This window comes from Zerene cesonia, chromosome 15 (genome assembly GCF_012273895.1).
Source record: "Zerene cesonia ecotype Mississippi chromosome 15, Zerene_cesonia_1.1, whole genome shotgun sequence".
NCBI lineage: Eukaryota > Metazoa > Arthropoda > Insecta > Lepidoptera > Pieridae > Zerene > Zerene cesonia.
This window is the reverse complement of record NC_052116.1, coordinates 3,414,604-3,437,995: the sequence shown is the minus strand read 5'-3', so window position 1 is coordinate 3,437,995 and position 23,392 is coordinate 3,414,604. Positions and strand designations below refer to the sequence as shown.

General features: G+C 32.2%; 1 protein-coding gene across 1 annotated transcript in view; it reads left to right on the top strand.

Annotated features, from left to right (window-relative positions):
* LOC119832458 overlaps nt 1–20,531 on the top strand; it is a 35,352-nt gene extending 14,821 nt beyond the window's left edge. The window contains exons 15-46 of the mRNA XM_038356126.1: nt 286–513; nt 1,363–1,464; nt 1,788–1,949; nt 2,450–2,551; nt 3,455–3,546; nt 3,626–3,743; nt 4,250–4,369; nt 4,464–4,562; nt 5,208–5,315; nt 6,417–6,512; nt 7,306–7,394; nt 8,154–8,277; nt 8,703–8,897; nt 9,048–9,107; nt 10,199–10,430; nt 10,567–10,620; nt 11,210–11,361; nt 12,651–12,770; nt 13,799–14,014; nt 14,321–14,395; nt 14,743–14,935; nt 15,672–15,753; nt 15,936–16,059; nt 16,144–16,296; nt 16,645–16,778; nt 17,194–17,311; nt 17,540–17,664; nt 18,431–18,696; nt 18,956–19,020; nt 19,103–19,262; nt 19,913–20,116; nt 20,428–20,531. Coding sequence (XP_038212054.1) covers nt 286–513; nt 1,363–1,464; nt 1,788–1,949; nt 2,450–2,551; nt 3,455–3,546; nt 3,626–3,743; nt 4,250–4,369; nt 4,464–4,562; nt 5,208–5,315; nt 6,417–6,512; nt 7,306–7,394; nt 8,154–8,277; nt 8,703–8,897; nt 9,048–9,107; nt 10,199–10,430; nt 10,567–10,620; nt 11,210–11,361; nt 12,651–12,770; nt 13,799–14,014; nt 14,321–14,395; nt 14,743–14,935; nt 15,672–15,753; nt 15,936–16,059; nt 16,144–16,296; nt 16,645–16,778; nt 17,194–17,311; nt 17,540–17,664; nt 18,431–18,696; nt 18,956–19,020; nt 19,103–19,262; nt 19,913–20,116; nt 20,428–20,531 — 4,272 coding nt within the window. The remainder of the gene's footprint in view (nt 1–285; nt 514–1,362; nt 1,465–1,787; nt 1,950–2,449; nt 2,552–3,454; nt 3,547–3,625; nt 3,744–4,249; nt 4,370–4,463; nt 4,563–5,207; nt 5,316–6,416; nt 6,513–7,305; nt 7,395–8,153; nt 8,278–8,702; nt 8,898–9,047; nt 9,108–10,198; nt 10,431–10,566; nt 10,621–11,209; nt 11,362–12,650; nt 12,771–13,798; nt 14,015–14,320; nt 14,396–14,742; nt 14,936–15,671; nt 15,754–15,935; nt 16,060–16,143; nt 16,297–16,644; nt 16,779–17,193; nt 17,312–17,539; nt 17,665–18,430; nt 18,697–18,955; nt 19,021–19,102; nt 19,263–19,912; nt 20,117–20,427) is intronic.
* The last annotated feature ends 2,861 nt before the right edge of the window (nt 20,532–23,392 follow it).

The window sequence follows — 23,392 nt, the reverse complement described above, 5'->3', positions numbered from 1 at the left end:
TTGGGTATTTGAACATACATTGCATCATTAAAATTAAAAGCTTAAAATGTATAAACCAGCGCCTGTTCAAACAAATATTAATCTAGGCTATGTTTAATAATTTCAAATGCACTTTATTACGTGAGCTGAAATGTTGTACGCAACGAAACCAGAATGCTTTCGCGAAACAAATACGTTTATGAAAGTTTAAATTTTTCATCAAACCGGTATATTTTACGATTAAGATTTTAATATTTACGTTTCCAAGTTTATACTGTAGATAAAATGGACTTAATTTACTTGCAGAACGTGAGGAAAGAAACCGTGAAGGAGATAGCTGAGGAAAAAATGGCCACTGTCGGGTTTTATCTTGACGTATTATCGGTATTTCCGATATATATTTTTACTGACACCCTCGATCCGGGCGGAGAAACGATAATGAGTCAATTAGCTGTTATATTCCCTGTTTTGCAAGTGTGGCACGTATGGGACTATATGAATCAATGGGGAAAGAAGTTTAATAGTAATGCTAAGGTAAAAAAGTTCATCATATTGAAGATTTAATTCTTATCAGGAAATGCGGTAATATGATTTAGTCCAGATAGAATGTATTGATTGATAAATTATGACCTGTTACTCATAGGAGACCACTGTTGACAGTGGTCTCCTATGAGTATCACAGAGTAGACAGTGACAACGTCTCAACAATGGAACGAATATAAGTCAATGATAATGATAGCTACCGTACCTTAATTCTAAACAATTAAGTATAAGAGCCCGTATATGGTCGACCTTCACTTATCCAGTATAATCTTAAAAACTGTGCTGATAAATAAACATGCACTCCGTTTTAAACTCCTCAAAGTTCTTTAAATATTCATTAGTAGCTTTTGCCTGCGGCTTCGCATGCGTTATATTCGAAGTAATTTAATAGAAGTTATTATACATGTCGGAGGCGGATATTAGTAGCGACCGATACCGAAACGAACTAGCTAGTGGAGGCATGTCGGACCAAGGCACACTTTCCATTTGGGAGTCTTCTCAACGAAGCTAAACTGTTCCTCACGTTTCGTTGTATAGCGTGATTTAAGTTGTGATTTGTATTGAGTGTAATCATTTTGTGGAATTTGTTGCCATTGCTCGATTACCCATTGTATACGCCCACTCGGATATTGATGCTAATATTGAGGCCTTCTCCGTCACATATATAAACCTTCCTCTTAAATCACTCTATCTATAAAAAAACGCATCAAAATTCATTGCGTAGTTTTAAAGATTTAAGCATATATAGGGACATAGGGACAGAGAAAGCCACTTTGTTTTACGTAGTAAAGTTCTAAATATCGAGAAATAAAGGTACATCGTTTTAATTTTTATTTTCAGTTACTTTGCTTAGTGAAATATTTCTTAATATTTATTATATTTTGTTACTGGTCTGGATGTCTGTTGTATTTGACAGCTTGCCCGAGGAAATTGTGTAATGAGGTAATTATATAACGGTATTTTTCTAATTCGTTTTGTTTAGAGACAATTTAAACTGTCTTAATTTTATTTTTTGTAAGATATACACAAAAAATATAATACTGGAACATACGTTATAATTACAGAAGTTTGAATTATCTTATATCTATTGTTAGTATCTTGGTATCTCTGCTATCTATTGCTGCAGCTATCCTTGCAAAATGAATTAATTTCACATGAATGTCATTACCGGCCAGTGATCTTTCATTTATTTGTTAATATTGGAGCTTGCTTTTTGTATAGTTGTTTATTTTTTCTATTACGCTATGACACTCTAATACTTACAGAAGTCATGGTTATCCCAATTAATATACTGGGAAACAAAAGTTTTCGTGACGATCAACGCAAAACATGAAAAGCCTATGGTGACGTCACTTTCGTTTGGGACTGCAGTGTTCACTGGAAATGGGATGTCGGATATTGCCCCCGGATTCGGAGATGTGTTGTTGGTATATGTTTGAGCATGCATTATTCGAGGATAGATAAGTTTATTGTTATACCAACTGTAACTGTTTGTTTGTTAAATAATAAGCTATACATTTTATAAACGTGTATGTAAGGTTTACGCTCAAGGGACGCTAACCTCAACGAAGATTCTTAGAACGTTTTAAAACAACATACACGCACGCGTACGAAACTGGAGCGGATCGCTATTATGAATAAATTAAATATTATTAGTAATACTTAAACTTTTTATGTCAAGATCATTCTACAGTTTAATTAAGGCTGGTTTTTTTTGAAAAATTTTGAAATTTCTGAATTTTTTCTTTAACTTTCTCAAGTTTATGAATCAAAGTAAACGTTTTCAGTGTTCAATTCAGGTTTCGACGTTCATATATTCTATAAATATATACCGTATTAACATGCGATAGTGATACTTTAAATTCCAATTAAAACAAACTAAATATCACATTTCTAGCTTGTTATACCGTAATGAGTTCATTTGCAGGTCGTTGTGCTGTTGGTGTTAGGGATGTACTTAAGTTGTTTCTACGTCGCAAACGTGTGCAGTGTCTTCTTACTGGGGACCCAGCGGAAATTGAAATTTAAGGTGTGCTCTGAACGCTTTGTAAACTTTTCCCACTTCCTACAAAGAATATCCAAGAGGAAATTATACAAACGCGTTAAGTAGCTGTATCGAGGATTTATTTCAGTTTATCATTAAATACTCGTTATGTTCCAGTATTTTGTATCATAAAGGCATAATTTTTAGGGTACCATACACAAAATATAAATCGGGACTCTTTTACTATGACTTTGCTGTCCGTCTGACTGTCTTTACGTCTGTTCGTTTGTCCGCTATAATTAGAAAATTTTCAGTGATGAAGTTTTTCTGTTGCTAGTATAAAGACAAAAAAATAAAAAATCGACAATAAAGCACGGTTATAAATTATGTGGGTGAATTATATGGTGATAATTGTTATAACAAATTTAAGCCATTGTAATCATTTACTTGTAATATTAATAAATTTTTGCGTGTTAAGAAATAATATTTTGTCCTGACGGTAGATTTAAAAAGAAAAAGTATGGTAATAACAATCAGCGGCCATATTTATCTTTCGTTTTTGTTCAACTGCGAGAAGGAAAGCTAGATAATAACCTGTGCGGGTGAGCTGTATGATTTAAGGATTAAATATATTGTATACAAAGCCCAGAGGTGAAGAATGTTTTGTGTAGTGTGTACTATACCTTTACAGTTTTATTAACACGTTGTTATATTATTTTTATATTTTCTACTGCACTTTAATTAAAAATAAAATTAAGATGTTTTAATTTTTTACGTAGTTAAGTGGTTTAGGGCCCGATGTAATCTAGATAGATATATATCAGTCGTCAGAAATTGAAAATAAATTTAATTAGGTATAATAACAACTAAATGAATTTATTTAAACGTATTCCGTTACCCTTTATTCGCTCATTACATATTTTACATAAATTACATTTTTGTCAACAGGATTCCATGAGGGAACTATTTTATTTTCTCTCTGTGAATCATGTCAGCGGAAAAATTAAATCGAGAGTAAAAAAATTTTTCTGTGTGCAGTGGTATGTATCTTTTATTTATATGCATAAAATTATTTGGCCAAATTTATTTATATTTAAATTTAATTGTATACTGATTCAGGTACTATAATAGTGCTGTAACTAGCCAAGAAATATTTAAAGATATGTCAAGCAATATACAACAAGAAATTTCAGCCATAGAGATGATGGATACGTTGCTTTGTTGTCCTTTGTTTCAGGTAATTAATTGTCTTTGCCATACATTTGAATGCTATTTTGTGCATTTCAATAGTATATTACTATAATATTACGTACAGATTGCTAGGATAACAGAGCACACGATGCCATAACCCGCGAAAGGGCGCGAACTTCGTATTTTTATTATTCTTATGTCAATTATTATATTTTGTTGGATAATGTATTTCTTAATGTTATTTTTTTGCACGAAAATTAAACATTTATTAAACCGTTACTAATTAATTTGTGCCATTTTGGTTTTGTCTATGATATGATCTACAGATTATTGGCATTACAAAGCACACGTCGCCATCGCTTAAATGGATAAAAAAGAAGTTTCTTGTGGCGCGAAAGGAAGCGAACGTAGTATTTTTTTTTCTTATCAATGATTTTAACCTTTGTTAATGTTATTTTTTGTACGAATATGGTAGATTTATTAAACAGTTATTTATTAATTTATAACATGTTCATTTTGTAAGTTTGTTTAATAATAGAATATTTTTCAAAGGATTGCAGTCGTGATTTTTTACAAACTGTTGTTGCTAATACTAGGACAATTGTGTTACCGGATAATGAAATAGTGCAACATGCCGGTGATATTGGGAGAGATATGTATATAATACAGAAGGTAAATAAAGCAAAATTTACCAAGTAATGCCATAAATGTGCATATACTTGTTATCTATGTAAATTATATATCTTTGTTGTTGTTTGTGTTGCAGGGTTACTGTAACAAGCTCAATAATATGGGAAAAGTTGTGGCTTCAGTTTATCCGGGGGACTTCTTCGGAAGCACTGAAATGTTATATGGACTTCCTAAAGTATGGGTTATTTTCAATTTCTTTAGTTTAAAAATTAATAATGAATTGTAATTAAAGTTGTATTTACTAAATGAATAAGTATTAAATTTATCTATTATATATTTTACAAGCTGACCCGGCAAACGTTGTTCAGCCTTACTTTTATAATTTAGTATGATAAATAGATGTTGGCCGATTCACAGACCTACCCGATATGAACACAAAATTTCATGAGAATCGGTCCAGCAGTTCCGGAGGAGTATGGTAACTAACATTGTGACAAGAGAATTTCATGTATTAGATTACTGTATATAACTATAACAAATTTCTATAGAAGATGAAAAGAATTACGTCAGTCTGTCGAAAAACCATGGAGTTATCGAATAAATAGATAAAAAAATAGAATTAGGGAATTCCTGCATTTTTGTACGTCGGTGAAAAATACTCAAATGAAATACAAAAATTACTTCAGGACCTAAACTTCTAAACATTTCGAATATCCATTATCCGAACACATCAATTCCCCCTCTACATTCTACTACCAGTCATATCTACGTAAATGTTTGCTAACATTTAAAACCGCACCAACGCAAGGACGCAATGAATCAAGTCCCCCGTAATAACAGCATACACGTTACAAGCAGCAATACCGCGAACTAATTCCAGGTATATACCGTGCTGACAACGACAAATTGCATATTACTGCATTTGGAGTACACTGCCCTGGTACAATGCTGGAGCACCTTCCCCGACATCACTCACCCCATTATCGCGGTATGATTCATGCATTTAATATGCTGCCGCGGAAATGAAACTGTTCACTGAAATACGCTTACAGATTAAACCGTTGGTTTAGTTTAGGTACGTTTGTTTAGAGAAGTACTTATATTTGGATTGGGATATTAAATTATAGGATAAAAAAGCTTGATTAATCGTGTTATCAAGATATGCTACATGAGAGCGTATTAGTCGCTGATTGTTAAAACTTTTGTAAGATTATAAAGTGACTTGTGAAATGAAGATCTGCTTTTTTTTTACGTCATATCAGACAACAGTGCTGGTGGTTCGCCTGATGGTAAGCGAACACCACCGCACATGAACATTCGCAAAGGTAGTGCCTCTGCGAATGCGCTGCCCACTTTTTTGGGATAAGGGAAAAGGAAAGGATTAACGACTGGAAAGAAGGAATGGACTGGGGCGGGCGAGGAAAAGGAAACGGGCCTCCGGTTCCCCCACTCACTGTACGAAACACAGTGGCATGCCACTATTTCACGCCGGTTTTCTGTGCCTTGCCTTCAATTTAACGCATTATTTTTCGTTCAAGCTCTTATTCTGGTATTGTTTTCTCACGTCGTTTTTAAATATTACGGTGGCAAACATACAGAAGAGTAAAATGTGGCTATCATAATCTACTCTTATTTCAGACATTTACATTTATTATAATACTTGAGTAATAGCACAATTTCAAAGAAACTGACTGAATGACTAGCTGCAGGCCCCGACTCCGCCCGGGGAGTTACTGTTACCTATCTTTTAAGTTGGATCAAACTGCATATGGTGTAGAGATTTGATTAAAATCGGTTGAGTAGCTTAGAAGTCCATCGCGGACAAACGACGTAACTCATAATTTATATATATTAAGATATTAAATAGGTTGTTCATAGTAAAAGTACAAGAACAACTCGACCTCAACTCCAAATACATCCTTCCCCCCACATCTCATGAACTAGAAGTTTCCAGTACTATTTCCTACATAAAAACTTTCGTGATCCAATAATAGGAGCTGTTAGAATATGCAAAAAGCAAGTAATCCGCGGCAGGGCAATTGTAACTGGTGTAAGTGCTTGGATAATTATTAATGTTTCTATTCGCTAGACTCTTGAAGACGAGGAGATACGTCGACAGGCGTCGCAGTTTGAGGACGCTAAGCTCCTCGTCGGCAGAATAGACGTCAAAACGAATAGAATAGCGGTGAATATCATATTTATTGTTTAGTAAGACCTACAGAATTTATTATACTTTTTAATTAAATATACATGGTGTATTTTTAACTGGTCTTCGTATGTGATATCCTTAACTATGTATATAAAATCTCTGTAATTAATAACAATGCTGACTTTAATGAAAACTAAAACTGCATTACGTAAATCCACCCATTGGTTAAATAAAGGAATGAACCATATGTTATTACACCAAACGATTTACTATAGTGTCTCCAATAAGGAACAAGGAACACATCCTGGAAGTAATTACATATGTATATACATTGTTGTGGCTTTCATTCCTTGCCAGGAATTTTGATTTGTATATTTTCTTTCACGTACAGAAAAAGGAGTAACATATTATGTACTATATTATAATGGATATAATAGGCTTTAAAGAGTTGCATCAATTATATTACACACTAGCTTTTGCCCGCGGCTTCGCACGCGTTAATTTCGGAATAGTTTAATAAATGTTATAATATATATAAACCCTCTTCGTGAATCACTCTACCTATTAAAAAAAACTCCATCAAAATCCGTTGCGTAGTTTTAAAGATTTAAGCATACATAATGACTTAGGGATAGAGAAAGCGACTTTGTTTTATGCTATGTAGTGATAGTGTATTTTTTATGGCTATTAAAATTTATTGTTACAATATCATTATTTTATTCTACTTATATTTTATTTTTACTATAAACCTTCACGTGACTTGGCATGTATGACGTCCACTTTGTGCTGAATTGTAAAAGAATAAAATTGAATACATGTTACATTTCAGCAAGAAATAAAGGAAAGTTTCGTTATATTGAGTAGTCAGAGAGAAAAGCTACAGTACGTTGAAGCCTTTGAAAACTTGGGAATTATGAAGTGAGTTGTATTAATGTGTACTTAAGAAACAGTTTACGAAAGGTGCAATTTTGTTGTTATTATTTATTTATTGAAAGTATTGGTATCATTATCTATATACAATTTATGAAGAGCTAAACGGCTTGCATTTGTACCTGTCTTAGTCTCTGGAATTACGGATCCAATTGTGAAATTTTTTCTACGAACTGAAAGTTACACTACTCAGGAGTGGCAGTGGTTTTTTAACCACCGACGTAAAAATTGGTTTAGTTTATTCTCGATGTCTATCTCTGTGTGTGTCTGTTTTAACGCTCAAACGGATGGACCGATTTAGTTATTTCTGGTAGTTTCTTTAGCTATGTTTCACTAATTTCGTTAAGTTCCATCTACATTATTTAGTTTATTGACGTCTATCTTTCAACTGAAGTTAAATTTTATTTTAAATATATACACGTTTTTAAAGTTTGGAAGTTTGATTATTATCATTTTTATTTACTTCGCAAAAAAGCAGTGCAAAATGGAAAAAGACTTATCAATAATAAGCCTTAAGAGTCTTGATGAATATTCGTTAATAAAAATATGTTTAAATATGATTATCCTATATTAAAATAAACCTATTTTATATCAAAAGCGATTTCGTCTATGTCGTTTCATGTATGGTATTCCTTCCATTCATTGCCATGTTTCTGTTCAATATCAATTTGAGTTCCATCTATATAACACACGTATTTGAAACTAATACCAGGATTGTGTATTTCAATAAATGTTTGTATATTACAGATATATTCGCTACATATTTCTGCCTGGTACTATAACGCCTCATGGATTATTTTTAAAAGGATGGTGTACATTGCGTTTTCTGTTCGCCATTCATTATGCACTGATAATTCCGTATAATATTGCTGTGAGTGGATAGAATATTCGTTTTTATAAACATTACTTCTATTGGTAACAACTATTTGTACACGATTAATGGCTAATTATTATGATTAACTTCGGTATTATGAAAGTTATGCCAATTCTATTGAAGATATTTCTTAAGCACAAAAAAATAATTTACAGCGAAATTTATTAGTATGAGAAAATAAAGCGAATAATTTGCTACCAAAGCAAAGTCATAATAGCATAGTTGAATAAATTAATCTTGCAATATCTAGAACTTGCGTAGTTAAGTTTCTAAATTGAAGCAAAAGTAACCAGTCGACGCCGTAATTTCCAAAATTCATTCGTAATCAATTAACAGTTTTTCTTAAATTTGCAATATCCCCGTCCAGTGTTTCATTTTAAAGATATTTACTATTCAATAATAGAATCCTGGAATGATTTTAGACAAAACAAAACAAATTCGGCGGTGGTTATAACTGGGCGGACATATTTCTTTACTTGGATATTGTTGTGATGTCTTACGTGGCGTACTATAATGAAAAATCCTTATTAGTAACCCATCCACTCCTCACTGTTTCTCGATATCTAAAGCATGCCTTCATATTGGATATTTTGAGCGTATTTCCGTTTGAAGAATTGGTTTGTATTACATACATTTGGATTAAATTAAGTTTTTAGTTCATAGTTAATGACTATGTTATGTTTAATGAATGACATTGAATATTAATTGATACTTTTAACTGTAGTTTTATAGAGTAGATGAAATTTAATGATTACTTCAATTTTCAGCTGAGGGTAATAAACGACCACTCGGATCTTGATCTATATCGCATAAATAGAATGTTATTGGTAATTGTATACTTTACGTATTTTTATTTCACACGGAAAATACGAGTACTATACAATTTTTAACGATTTTCAACCGACTTCAAAAATGTGATCAATGAGTGAACCGATTTTTATGGTTCTTTTTATTGAAAGCTGTTGCAAACCTCATGCAAAGGTCTCATTTTATTATATTATATATTTGGTCTAGCTCAGACAATTTGAGGGCGGTTCTGTTTTTTTGTTAATTAAGTCTATCAAATTTCTTGTAATTAAGTGCTAATTAAAAAGAGTTAATTAATCCTTTGCTTAGTAATTGTAGATATTATTTGACTAGCGTTTTATTATAAAATTTTGATATAGTACGAGAATTATAACATATGAAATCACTATAAATACTTTTTTATTAATATAACAGAAGTATTAGCCTTGAACTGTTCGATAGCTGCACACAATAATACAACCATAATAAATGTGACTAAACTTAGCTTGTATAGTAAACAAAATTCCCACGGTAAATATGCTATTATTCCAACGATCATATTTTATGGTAGTGTGGTAAAACCCAGGTGCAAGCCAATCCAATTTATGTTTTGTGCATCCAGAATTTTTAAAATAACCGCCGTTGTAACGAATTACTGCTATATCTCGACTTTTATTTTAGCACTGAGATAAAAATTTGGTTGTAAGAGAAGACTGTTAAAATATGTCGTGATATATGATATGAATATATCAGTTTGTTGTCAAAATTTTTTTCTTGATGATATATTTATGTTGTAACTAGCTGACCAGGCAAACGCTGTTCGGCCATATGGACTGACACATAGAACGCAAGTAAAGCATTTAATGTGTACATTTTGTATTTATGTTATATATAAAATTCTCGTGTCTCTATGTTAGTAACCATACTCCTCTGAAACGGCTGGACCGATTCTCATGAAGTTTTATTTGCATCGGGTAGATCTGAGAATCGGCTAACATCCATTTTTCATACCTCTAAATGATAAGGAAGAACAGCATTGCCGGGTAGCTAGTAACAATATATTTATTCCCTCATTTTAAAATGATCAATCTATTATTAAAACGCTTTAAACTAAGACGAATTCTGATTAAAGGTGACCCGAATAACGAGTACATTTTCGTACTGGGAAAGTGATATAATGCGTGTGAATCAGGTCGTAGTTCTACTGAAGTTCCTACCTCTTGTGATAACAATAGTCAACTTCGCGACCTCCTTCGTCTTTATGAATTCGTGTGTGACGTACACGGACAGGAGATCTTACAATATCCTAGTCAATTGTTCCAAAGTGTTTCTGCTTTCACAAAATGCTAATAATGAAATAAGATGTGAGTATTTGTTATGGTCACATAATTTAAATAGTACAATTTTGTATGCAACAATCATATTACATTTGATACGTATGTCATGAATTGCATTTAATATTATAGATGCCTACGAATATATTATATTTGATTGTTTCAGATGCAATCACAGAATATATACGAATATTTTATTGGGTGTTCGAAGTGTTTGTAGGTAATTAATTCAATTGCTAGGCATATATTAATGAAAATATGTTGAAAGTAGGTCATAGTAGCATTCTTAAAAAATCTAAATGCATCATTTACATGCAGTACATAATGAATCATTTATTTTTTTATGTTTTATTGCTCTGAACGATTAAAATCCAGTGTCATGATGTATGTTCCCAATGAACTCTTCACCAACTCAACCGATTTTGATGAAATTTGGCATTTTATATGTAATTTGGTGCAACTTAAGATATAGGATAGTTTTTATTTCGATTAATTATCCCAATAATTTATAATCTTAATATTGTTAATTTTTACTCAGCCACAGCAACGCGTGGCCATGTATGCTAGTTTGCATATAAATCTAACAAGAGTCATTTATTTGTTTATTTAGTCTTTACTGCTCTTAACAAAACTACAATAAAATTATCAACTAAACAATTGGCGGTCTTATCGCCATGTATCGATTTCTTCCAGACAACCAGAAGTACAGACTATTGAGTATCAAAGAAATATGACCAATAGTAAGATCACTACTATGTTAATAATTAGTTAACTGATTCATGTATTATTCTTCTGGCTTCTTTTTATAGGATGCGGTTGTACACCTGTAGTAGTCGCAAATACAGTGGACGTTTGGCTCACTATGGTGTTGCAAATTACCGGAGTCCTTTACTTTGCCTTTATGTTTGGATACGTTGCTTCTACGAGATCAGCTGCAGTTCACGGTTTACTTGAACATAATGTTAGAGTTTATTAGTTGATTCCTGTGTTTTTTGAGATAGATGTTACCCGTTTGGTATGCTGAATACTTGTCTTGAAAGCTTTAATGCTAGTTGGTATTTCCAAAGACATGCATTCGGACAGATAGACGAAAACATTAATAAAAGTTATTTATAATTTGTGTCTTGATATCTTGATACTGATTTTGTTTCTTAAAAGTATTATTCACGTGTAAATTTAAAACTATGTAACAGAAAAATGAGGTTTTCGCAACAAACAAGTGCATAAAGTGCTACATAAAACACATTCTGAATATACGATCTACAGAAAAAAATTTATAGAAAAATTTAATAACGTTCACGCCATATTACCATCAATTAGTATACTCGCTCTAGGCGACCCGTAAAATATAACGCAAAATTGATTTTTAAATTGCCGCTTTAAATATAAAATTAAAAACACATTATATTCTATCATGTATTAACTGTTAAACGTTTTGAAAAATATTTGTTTTAATAAAAGCAACGTGTGGGTAGACGTCAACGGAGCATGGGTTTTATATGATATATCAGAGTTGCGATCAAAAGAAGCGAGACGTTCGTGTTATAAATAAGTGATAAATAAATCTCTATTCGTTTGAGGGCGGATATTAAAAAGGCTTGAGATACACATGACAGATACAGGGGATAAAAATAAATGTATATGTTGCAAGCGCGTATTTCAATATCTCTAACCAGAATGGTGAAATGATTATATGAAAGTATAGAGATATTTTCAAAACTATTGTGTGGCATCGTATGAATTTGTTAATATCGTAAATCATACTCCGATGAAAATCTTCGATCGACAGATTCTTCTGTTTTACATCAATTAGCAAACAGTTTAATTAACGTATATAAAGTGCCGAGTGTATAGATTTTGTTTAATACTTTTTTCTGTTACATTTTATTGGAATATCTTAAAGAAAAAACTCTGAAATTGTAATCAATATCAACTTTTATATAGATTAAAATTAAAACGACTTGGCATAAACATAAAAAGGAAAAAGATGTAAGTACGGTTTGTAATAACAAACAATGCCGCATTAAATGGTAAGAACCTTAATAATCACGTAAAACTATTAACGACTTTTGCCACAAAATTACCAACCGATACAATTTAACTTTGTAAAACATTATTAAGTTTTAATATTCTCGAGCATGGCTAAGATAAAAAATATAGGCAACGAAACTTTCGTCATTAAAAACGTTACGCGCTGGTACAACAATAATTATAGTTACTTTTAATGAGCTCAGTTCTCGTTGCTTTTAGGAAAATACGAGGGATTTAGAGAACTTTTTGTATCAAGAGAATGTGGATCCCATACTCACTGTGAAAACTTTGAAGTATTTCGAATATGTATGGAAGAGGACGCACGGGAGCAATCCGCAGGTCTGGATTTGTATTTCTTTTGTATTGTTTTGCTAACTGTATGTTTTTTTTAGAAAATGTTCCTGCCTTAATTTAGCATGAAATATAAATTTATATGCGGTGATATAAGTCACTATTTAATATTTTAATCCTATGTATTTGCCTATTATTCATTTGTACTAATTAACAAGAGTTGTCATAAAAATAAATCTGTTTCTAGCTTATATCTTGAACCATATTTTAACTCAAATTTAATGACACATAGGTCAATAGAGCGATATTTATAACAATGTATCTTAACGCTCAATAAATAAGAACAAATTATTACCGCAAGCAAAAAGGTCGACCACAATTGACTTTCATATATTTCTCCAAAGGCCACACGCAGAGGTTACGTAACAAATGAAGTTAATTACGTTGTGCGAAACCTTTTCTTATTTTCGTACCATATTGGTAGTAGTAAAATTAGCTAATCCAACCTGCTTCTACGACGGTATTGCTTTACATGTTGAAAAATATATGAATAACGTTATTGATTTTTTTATGTTATAGAGTTGGTGGCTAAACGACCAACACCGCTTACAATATTGGCAGAGGCCTTATGTCTCTGTACATGGATTGCTAAATTTGTACCATAAGGGATAAAGAAAGGATCGATGATGGGAATAAAGGAAGGGACTTGTAAGGGTAAAAATGCCGATCTTCTGTGGGTTTGTGGTGTAAACATGCTCGATTTTCTCGTGCAAAGATATAAAATATTCGTTATATCCTGCATTTTTATCAATAACTAGCTGCTCCCCGCGGTTTCACCCGCGTAAGTCCGTATCCCGTAGGAATATCGGGATAGTAAGTTGCCTATATGTTATTCCAGACGTCCAGCTGTCTACGTACCAAATTTCATTGCAATCGGTTCAGTAGTTTTTGCATGAAAGAGCAACAAACACACACACATCCTTACAAACTTTCGCATTTATAATATTAGTAGGATTTTCGGTTTTACAAAGTACTAGGTAAGTTATAACATTGTAAAAAGAATAGGAGAATTTTAGGAAATCTGTCGCGGTCTAAATTCAGCGTTGATGGAAGACACTCTAGTGTTTATGTACGAGAGAGCGCTACGGGAGGTGCCGCTCTTCGGTAAAGTGGAACGTTCCTTTATCAGAGTCATTACGCAGCATCTAAACGAAATGTACTTCCTGAAGGGCGATACCGTCGTGCAGTGCAAAGATATACAGACGAACATTTATATCATCTATAGGGGCAAGGTGTGTTTATAAATTTTATATTGCGTCTCTGTAGGGGAAATTATGTATACGAAGCAATGACATTTATTATTTAGAATATCATAGAAACCAAGCATAATTTCGGCTACAAATTCATAAAATTCACTTGATTTGTAATGTGAGATTATCTCTCAATTGTAAATCTTAGTAATTTTTTTAACCTTAAAAAATGGATAAAGATTCTATTTTTGTGCTTTGAAAAAGAAATATCTACATTTTAATGTAATTGATGTAATTCGTTTCGTTCATTTCCCGCTAAATAAATGACCGTATTAATCTTTCTTTTAGGTTGACGTATTAAGCTCATATAATGAAATGATTACGTGTATGGGAACCGGTGGCATGTTTGGCAATTTTACTGGAGTGAGTACATTAATTATTTGTACGGCGTATATTTGCTGTAAGAATCTAATTAAATAATATTTATGTGTTTTCTTTTATTTTGATTTCAATATGAACTATGCAACCTTTTGTTTTCATGTTAAAATCGCTGTTATTGCTAGATTTGAAAGGGAGTTTATATAAGGTTAATGTTTTATAAAGCACAATCGTTACTTTCAGATAATTATTATGTTGAATTTATAATTTTTACTTTCTTAATTAATTAACAACTTTAGTATAACTCATTTTATAATAAAAATGACAAGGGAAGCGTTTAATCTCTATTAATATTGTTTTATCATTTTCTCTCTCCCTATCTGTGTCTATAGCAACCCATGTCTAGTTCCGAAGTGGCTATTTACGCAAGTCGAAGTCTAGATTTGCTTGTAATACCTTCGCAGACATTCTTCAACTTGGTAAAATATTATCCCAAAATACAAGCTCCTTTAGAAAAGGCGTTTGAAGTTTCTAAAGACTATATATTACCGATTTCAATGGACAATGAAGATGATGAATCGTCTGGTAAATAGATATGTTAAGCCATTTTTCAACATTATAATAATTGTTTTACACGCTACCTAGATTTAGATTGTTAGTAAAATATTGTGGAAATTTTAACAAGCACATCTAAAATTGCAAAATTATCGATGCAAAAGTTTCACCATCATTCAGCCGATGTTGATTAGTTTCAGAACTTTTTATTCCCGATAGAAATATTTCCAAAAGAAAAACGTAACCTGATTAAAGTGTGTGCGATCGTCATGACCAAGACGATGACGACCAAGATAGAATGAGTTGAGTCATGTTGAGTCAGCTCCCGAACAAGTTATATAATAATAGATAGCTTATAATGATTATTCTTTATTATTTATCACGAGAAATATCACAATAAATTTGTGAATTGTCTTCACAAATTTTGGCCACTATTTCAAGCAATTTCCCATAAGATTTTCGAGGAACGCAAGTAGCTTTATCTTGCACTAGCGGTCCGCTCCGACTTCGCCCGTGATACATATATAGCCTAAAGTCTTCCTCAATAAATGGGCTATCTAAACCTGAAAGAGTTTTTCAAAACGGACCAGTAGTTCCTGAGACTAGCGCGTTCAAACAAACAAACTTTTCAGCTTTATAATATAAGTATAAATTTTATACTACGTATTGAATACATTATTGTATACAAATCTAAGATGCAGTGTAGTTTTGGTGACAAAGTATAAGAGTTTCTAAAATATTGCATTTACATTTCAAATGTTTCCAGAAGGTTCTGACTTCGACAATCTCTCACAAGGAACAGGCTATGATTCCAGGAGCGGATCTAGTCGTTTCGACTTTGGTACTATATTACAAGTTTTATTTTAAGGGTAAATTTGTAGATTGTAGAATAACAATTCTGTTATAAAACGAATAATATGACTTTCTCAAGGCTATTTTTTTAGAAAAGCTCTCAAGTTGATTTTAAACTAAATTATTTCTCCTGTTAAAGAGACAATGAAACAACTCTTTATTATACAGGTGGTCCCACATCAGTACGTAGTTCTCAGTCTACGAGTAATGTGAGTCAAGCCAAGTCCGCGGCAAGCGTGTTGACTTACCAGAGTTACATGGACGTCAATAATTTGTTAAAACCAGGTTCTAGATTGTTTCAGGTAACAACCGTGTTAGGAATCCCAATATATATAAGTGGGTGGAATCATTTAGACACTATTCATTCACATTGAAATTTATTTCAGGGATTTGGATATTTGACTAGTATTATGGCAACATGTAACTATATTTTGACTCTATACGAAGTAATCACTTTAAATGATTGTAATATTATATTTTGGTTACAATCTTTATGCGATGTATTTTTCTATTTGAAGATTTATTTAAGCATGCATCAGGTAATTTACAATTGCATAGTACGTTACGTTTTTTAACCGTAATATTGCGGTCTATATATTGATTTATTGTTACAATTAAAAGTTACGTACGTATCTATATAGGTTTATTATTTATTTCATGTAAAATGAGCATTCTCTATTATTAATTTATAAATTATTTTCTGGAGTTTGTTACAGTACTTCTATTCTCTGTATGTTATCATTGAAAAAAAAACTATCCCGTTTTTTTTTACTTTATTCATGCTATCAAGCGAAATATCAATCGACTGATTGTAAAATGCTTTTAAAATACAAAATAAACAACGCATCTTCAAATACAAATTAATAATGCTAGCCATTCCATCACAGGGGTATGTGAACAGACATGGCGAGCTGGTAATGAATTCAGTTAAATGCCGAAAGCGATATTACAAACATAAATTGTGGGTTTGGAGCGATCTGCTCGCTAACTTGCCGCTCGAATTGTTTGGCTTCTGTTTTCCGTGAGTCGTGCCAATTTTTTGCATAGCTTGAATTTATTGTATTCAAAAACCTATTTATCATATGCATGCACGTCATCAACTTGAGCTTAAGAGAGTATCTATTAAATGCTATGTTTAACGTTTAGTTTTTTAACAAATAAATCACTGACCCATTTTATTTCGGGCAAATTCCCATTAGAAACAAATATAGAAACCCTTACAACTAGTTACGGATAAAGAACACTCATTCCTCGCTTGCAACTGGTTGGCGACCGAAGCGAAACGAAATACCGATTTTTTTTGAAATTCGAATGATTTTGCGGACTGCTTCGAGCTCCGATTTTCTGATTGACTTTTTTATGTTCGATGTAACAATATAAATTGTGTTTCTCTTATTTTAAAATTAAATATGATGACTATTTTAAAATGTGCGAAGGCATCCAGTATTTGCAATGCATTACTTCCGTATCAACAAACTGTTTCGACTCAAATACCTAGTGGAGTTCTATCGCAAGACGTCAGCGGAACTAACAAACAATCTCACTACTCTGCAGGTAACTTTATAATAATGTTTTCAACTAAACTTACTTTTTTCGCTCGCGGCTACTCGTTAGAACTGCTGGGTTTTATTTGGTTTGGTATTACGTATAGCGAATGTCTCGTAAATCAATTTCTTATTTTGTAATGAAACAATGTCCTTCGTGTCCTTTTATCAAAGGAATTGAGAGACATCAATGATAAGTACATTATAATTTTAATGAATGTGTGATTTTATATTACAGACTGCAATGACGGTATTCGTTGTAGCTCTGTTGATTCACACTTTAACTTGTATTTGGTTGCTGTCTCTTATGGCCGTATCGCCGATCAGTATCATCCGAACACTCAAAATGCATCTACTTGATGAGTAAGAATTCCATCTGTTTTTTATACTTTTAAGTTAAGCGAAATTGTAAATTATTAACAACAAACTAACTTTTTGCCCGCGACTTTTCTCGGGTAGTGAGGGAATAGATGACAATCTCGGTTTTTCCCCACACACACATAGTTACCTTCCCGTAAATTTTTCGACATAAAAATTATCGTGCGTCCCTTCTTGGGTCTCAAGTGATTTTTTTTAGTAAATTTCGTGTAGCAGGTGCTGCTGTGCTGTGTAGAAGAGATAGAGTTACTTTCGCATTTATAATATTAGTAAGGATATATTCCAAAATTTATACAACCTCTTCCAACAAGTAAAAATAATCATAGTACTAAAATATTTTGTTATTCGCAAGATCTTAATAAGGAAAGTCTCCAAAGTTTTGTTACAAGAGTGATGAAGAAGGAAAATGTATAAGACGAAAAGAAGTTTTTATTACTTTATTCTTTTAACACTTAAATTAATCCTGCGGACATGTTTTAATGGGATGTGATGTGTTATTTTGAATAACATCGAAATTTATCTTCAAAATATTATAATACTTCTTTTGTATTTTAATTGATAAAAAGTTTTTTTACAAAGTATTTAAGCAAAGTAAATTGTAAGGCTCTAAAGTTTTGGTTGGTTAGTCTAAAGTAACCATGCTAATTCAAACTCAAACTCTATTTATTCAAAATTTAAAGATTCGTTTTTCGTTTTTAAATTATTAACAATAAGATTGTTAATGTGAATCATAACGTTGAATAACTTACAGAGACACTCCACAAAGGCGGTGGGATTACACCACGTCCATCTATTTAGTAGTGTCCGAACTAACTTCAACTGGGGGCGATGAGTTCGTAGTCGGTGAAGCGATTTCTATGATCATTTTAGCCATTTGCCTTATCTGTGGTAAAATTTTGGCGGCAATTGTCGTTGCGACGTCGATACAAATTGCATACTCCACTAAGTATGCCTTGAATAACTATGAGATGGCGACTAGAGAATTGATTGATTATTTGAAGAATCAAGGATTGTCGAGTACGTTACGTCTTAATTTTATTATGTTATAGAAATACTTAACTCGAATATTCATAATATAATCAAATAAGTATAGTTTATGGTATTGTGGTGACCCTTAATGTGGTGTGGTTTTGACCCTTAATTAAATGTTATTAATAAATATTCAAATTGATGTTAGAATTAAAAGCGTTTGTGTAGTCTGTTAGTCAGTAATATTGTTATTTTTCTCAATCAAGTGATAAAGATAAATATTTAATAGAATTATTTAATTCAATAGAATACCAAATAAAAAAGTTTTGGACATATGTACGCCAGCTTTGGGTCACGGAGCGCGGAAGACAGGTAACATATAAAACCTTTCTAAACTATATACTCGTGATAAAATATGTTAAAGTTTACAATTAAAATTGACGTTTTTAAATAGTTGCCAATACTTTTATCGAAAACACCGTATGTATTGCGGTGCGACTTAATGTCAGCAATGTTCGGTCAGCATTTGCGGAATTGTTATGTATTTGCTGACACCGGGGAACCCTTTCTTCGTCAGTTAACTGTTGCATTGGACTATAAAGTTTACTTTCCCGGTGAGTTTCATGATTATTAAAAGAAAATTGGAAACGAGGTATACATCAAAATATCGAAATAGTTTACTCTATACCGATCTGAAATTACAATTATTGTCTTGTCGTATTTTTGGAATATTATTACTTAAAAGAAATCTAGTAGTATATTTTAGATTCTAGTTTTATCGCATTCAAATGCTTTATAAATGAGAAATTTTTAAAGAATAGAAAAAATATCACGAGGCGGGAATCGAAGCGTCATATGCTACGGTTTGGCATAAAGAAATAGAATCCCGCCTCGTATGTCTAATTCCATCAAAAATATCCTGTTATAAAACCCAAGCCTCGCAACTCAGTCTCTCTACCATAAAAAGTTGTGAGATCCATGTAATACCTAGTTTAAATTATTTAGTCTCTACTTAAAGGAACTTCTGTCTTAAGTTATTACATAAGTTATTATCATGCCAATATTAAAAATATTTTACATTTTAAACAAATAGATCGACTTTGCCATAGATAAAAATACAATAAATATTACAAATATATTAGATTGTTTAGTCTATCGCGCTTCACGCGATCTGCGGGCACGACAGTGCTTCAGTTAAAATGTATGCGCATATTTAAGCAATTTTCTGCGAGTTCAGTTATACTAAATTGGGACATTTGTCCAGGTAATTATATAGTAGTAGCTGGAGACAGTGAGGCTAGAATGCACTGGGTGGCGAGCGGGACAGTGTCGGTGCTGTCAGTGAGAGCCGACTTCACGGAGACAACCCACGAGGTCCTGGTGCCAGGCGATGTGTTTGGGATCATGCAGGGGCTGAATAGGGGCATATGCCACTGTTTCTCTTATAGAGCTGATACAAGGGTGAGTTGTTCGCGGTTTTAAAGGCATCAGGGTTGTTTTGATATTATAGTATGTGGAAACGTTTTTATATATTTATTATAATAATTTACTATAGTAAATTAGATTCTCTTTTTAGAGTAATTCTAAGAGATCTTTCACCAGGTCTCCTTGATTCTAAGTGTCAACATTAACCCCTTTCCTAAAGAGGTCAATTCAACGTGTGATTTGTTACAATACAACGATTGTTATGATTAGGCACAAATATTTTATCTGCGGTTCATTCGCAAAGTTAATTTTTATTTAGTTAATGTAATAATAAAACTAATTTGTAGGTTGGAGTTTTGACATTGTCTTTGGATTCTTGGATCAACATATTACAGTATTTTCCAGAAGCCAAGAGAATAATAACAGAACGATCAGAAATATTGTTTACAAAAATTTAATTTAAAATTCATTATATATTTTATTAATTTATGTGTTATTACAAAAAAGGTCAATAAAATAGTCCTTAAATATTGATTTTAATTAAACTTCACTTAATACAAATACTAAGTACTGTGTGCTTAATTAACATATATTAGCTATGTTTTAAATACATATTTGTCTAATACATTTTTTTTAACGCATATAAACTAGCAGTATTTGTTTACCTTATGCTATAGAGCATATTATTTTGTGTACAGTGAACACTTCCATAATGTGCCAATCAGATTGTTAAAACTGCTTAGTCCTCCATTAGTGGCGACAATGCAATACTGTAGGGATCATTTTCTAAATAATACGGTATTACTGGCTCTATTGTAAATTTATGCATCACATGATCTTTCGAAGCCATAACAGCCATAACAGTTACCTGTAAATTCACATACAATATTAAAGAAAAATAAAACTCTTTGTATATTGTAATATTTAAAATCACGGCGAAGTAGATAATTTTATTAACTAATTATTAAGTAGATAAATAATTTAATAAATTGCTAAATTGCATTTCCATACAATTTCAAAAAATTATGAAGATCCCAACCGATACACAACCGGTGTCCTTCACCAAATGGTAAATAGGGTAAAATGAAGAGAGCCAAACTCAGCCATTCCAAGTAATCATTCGGGGCGCCACTTTTCTGGCTCTGGAAAGAATCTTTAATCGTGATGAAGATCAACTAAATTCACATATACAGGAATACCCTTTTCAACGATGACATTATCAGTCAATTTATAGTCTCTTGCGGCTACTCTATCTTAATGCTGTAATGGCATATTTAGGTAATGTTTCTGGAATTTAAATAAAATAAATACATAATTACATATAGAACTGTTTAACTAACGTACACAAAATTTAAGAATTTGTTCGCAATTCTTTTATTTGGGTTGTAATCACTCCATATCTCCGTGGGTTTTCAACCGATTGACTTGATAGCATTTTAGAATCTGATTAATTATTAGTCTCGATTAAATTATGATTCTCGTGGGTTCGTCTCCTTTAACGGACGTCTTAAAGACGAAGTAGGTTTCAATTTGACTTAAATTTATTTTGGCTTTTTTAATCAATAGCTCCGTGGGTGTTCAACTGATTGACATAAATTTTTAGTGTTTGATGGAAAATTGTTCTCATTTGGTCCCATTATAGAAACTGGTGTAACACCTAACTCCCCGAGACTTCGGTGACCTTCTTTTTAGAAATATTAATTGTGGAAAACGTTTATAGCATCCACATCAATACTTATTAGAATTTGCAAATATTAGTGGTAAACTTGGGAATATTTAGGAGAATAAAAATTTTTCATATCATTAATTGTGGCAGTAAGGTATTTCCACCAAATCGATGTATGTATGTATGTCTATTGTTTGTAAAGTATTTCTTTGAATACAAAATGAGACTATTAATATTTTGTTGAGCTCTTTCTACGTCTTGATTGAACCTTCGGATATTGTGTTGGGTTCTTATCTGATTATTATAATACTTTATTGTTTTTATAAAAATGCCAGACTTATTTAGAAATTTAAAACTTTTTAACGGATTTTAAACGTGATTTATTAATTATATTATTAACCCGACGTTTCGAACACTTTACAGCGAACGTGGTCACAGGGAGACACCTCTCCTCCACCAACCACCGTTCAAAATCCGTTAAAAACTTTTTAATTTCTAAATGTATAATACTCGCGTAAAATCAAACACAAGAAAATACTATGCCAGACCTATGTTCCGAGACCAGTTGCATATTATGTATTTAAATTAAAGTAGATTGATAATAGAGTGAATAAAGTAATTTCTATTTTAAAAAAAATATTGAATCTTACAAAACTCTAAAAGGTTTCATCAAGATATAAAGAAAGGTTACACAAAAATACACACCTAAGGAATGTCGCTAGTGAAGGAATAAACAATGCTGTTAATATTTGCTAGCCGCTCATAAAATTACATTTTTAAATATGTTTTGTTATATACCATAGTGGGGATTGGCTATCGTTTAAGCTACCCGCTATAACAAATACGCTAAAAGCTAACATATCCATATAACACTAAAAGCTTAGGTATATATGTACATTGCCATAAGTTCATAATTGTTGTTGGTGATGTAAACATTTCACACTAATATTATAAAGGTGAAAGTTTCTTTGTTTGGATGTTTGTCGGTCAATCACGCTGAAACTAATGAAAGGATTTTGATGAAATTGAACGGAGTATGAGTTGACTTGGGTGATAGGATACATTTTATTCCGATTAAATGCTCCCCTGGGATATAATCTTATTAAGCAAAGTCGCTTCCCGCGTATGTATGTATGTATGCTTAAATCTTTAAAACTACGGAAGATTTTAATCTTTAATAGCTGGGGTAATACAAACGGAAGGTTTATATATATAGTAACATCTATTGAATTACTCCGAAATTAACGCGTGCGAAGCCGCGGGCAAAAGTTAGTTGTACATATAATTTAATTATTGACTATTTTAGTTGATCTAGAGCGATATAAATGATCCGTTAAATATCAGCTATAAGGTCATTACTCAATACAAATCAGGTCTAAGGTTAGCGTATCATAATGGCTAACGTAAGGATTAGTTCTAAATTAACTTATATCTTCTTCTTATATATAAAATTCTCGTGTCACAATGTTAGTCTCTATACTCCTCCGAAACGGCTTGACCGATTCCTCTGAAATTTGGTAAGCATATTGGGTAGGTCTGAGAATCGGCTAACATCTATTTTTCATACCACTAAACGATAAGAGTAAGGCAGAACAGCGTTTGCCGGGTGCAGCTAGTTAATGTATAAAAATCCATTGTCATGATGTATGTTCC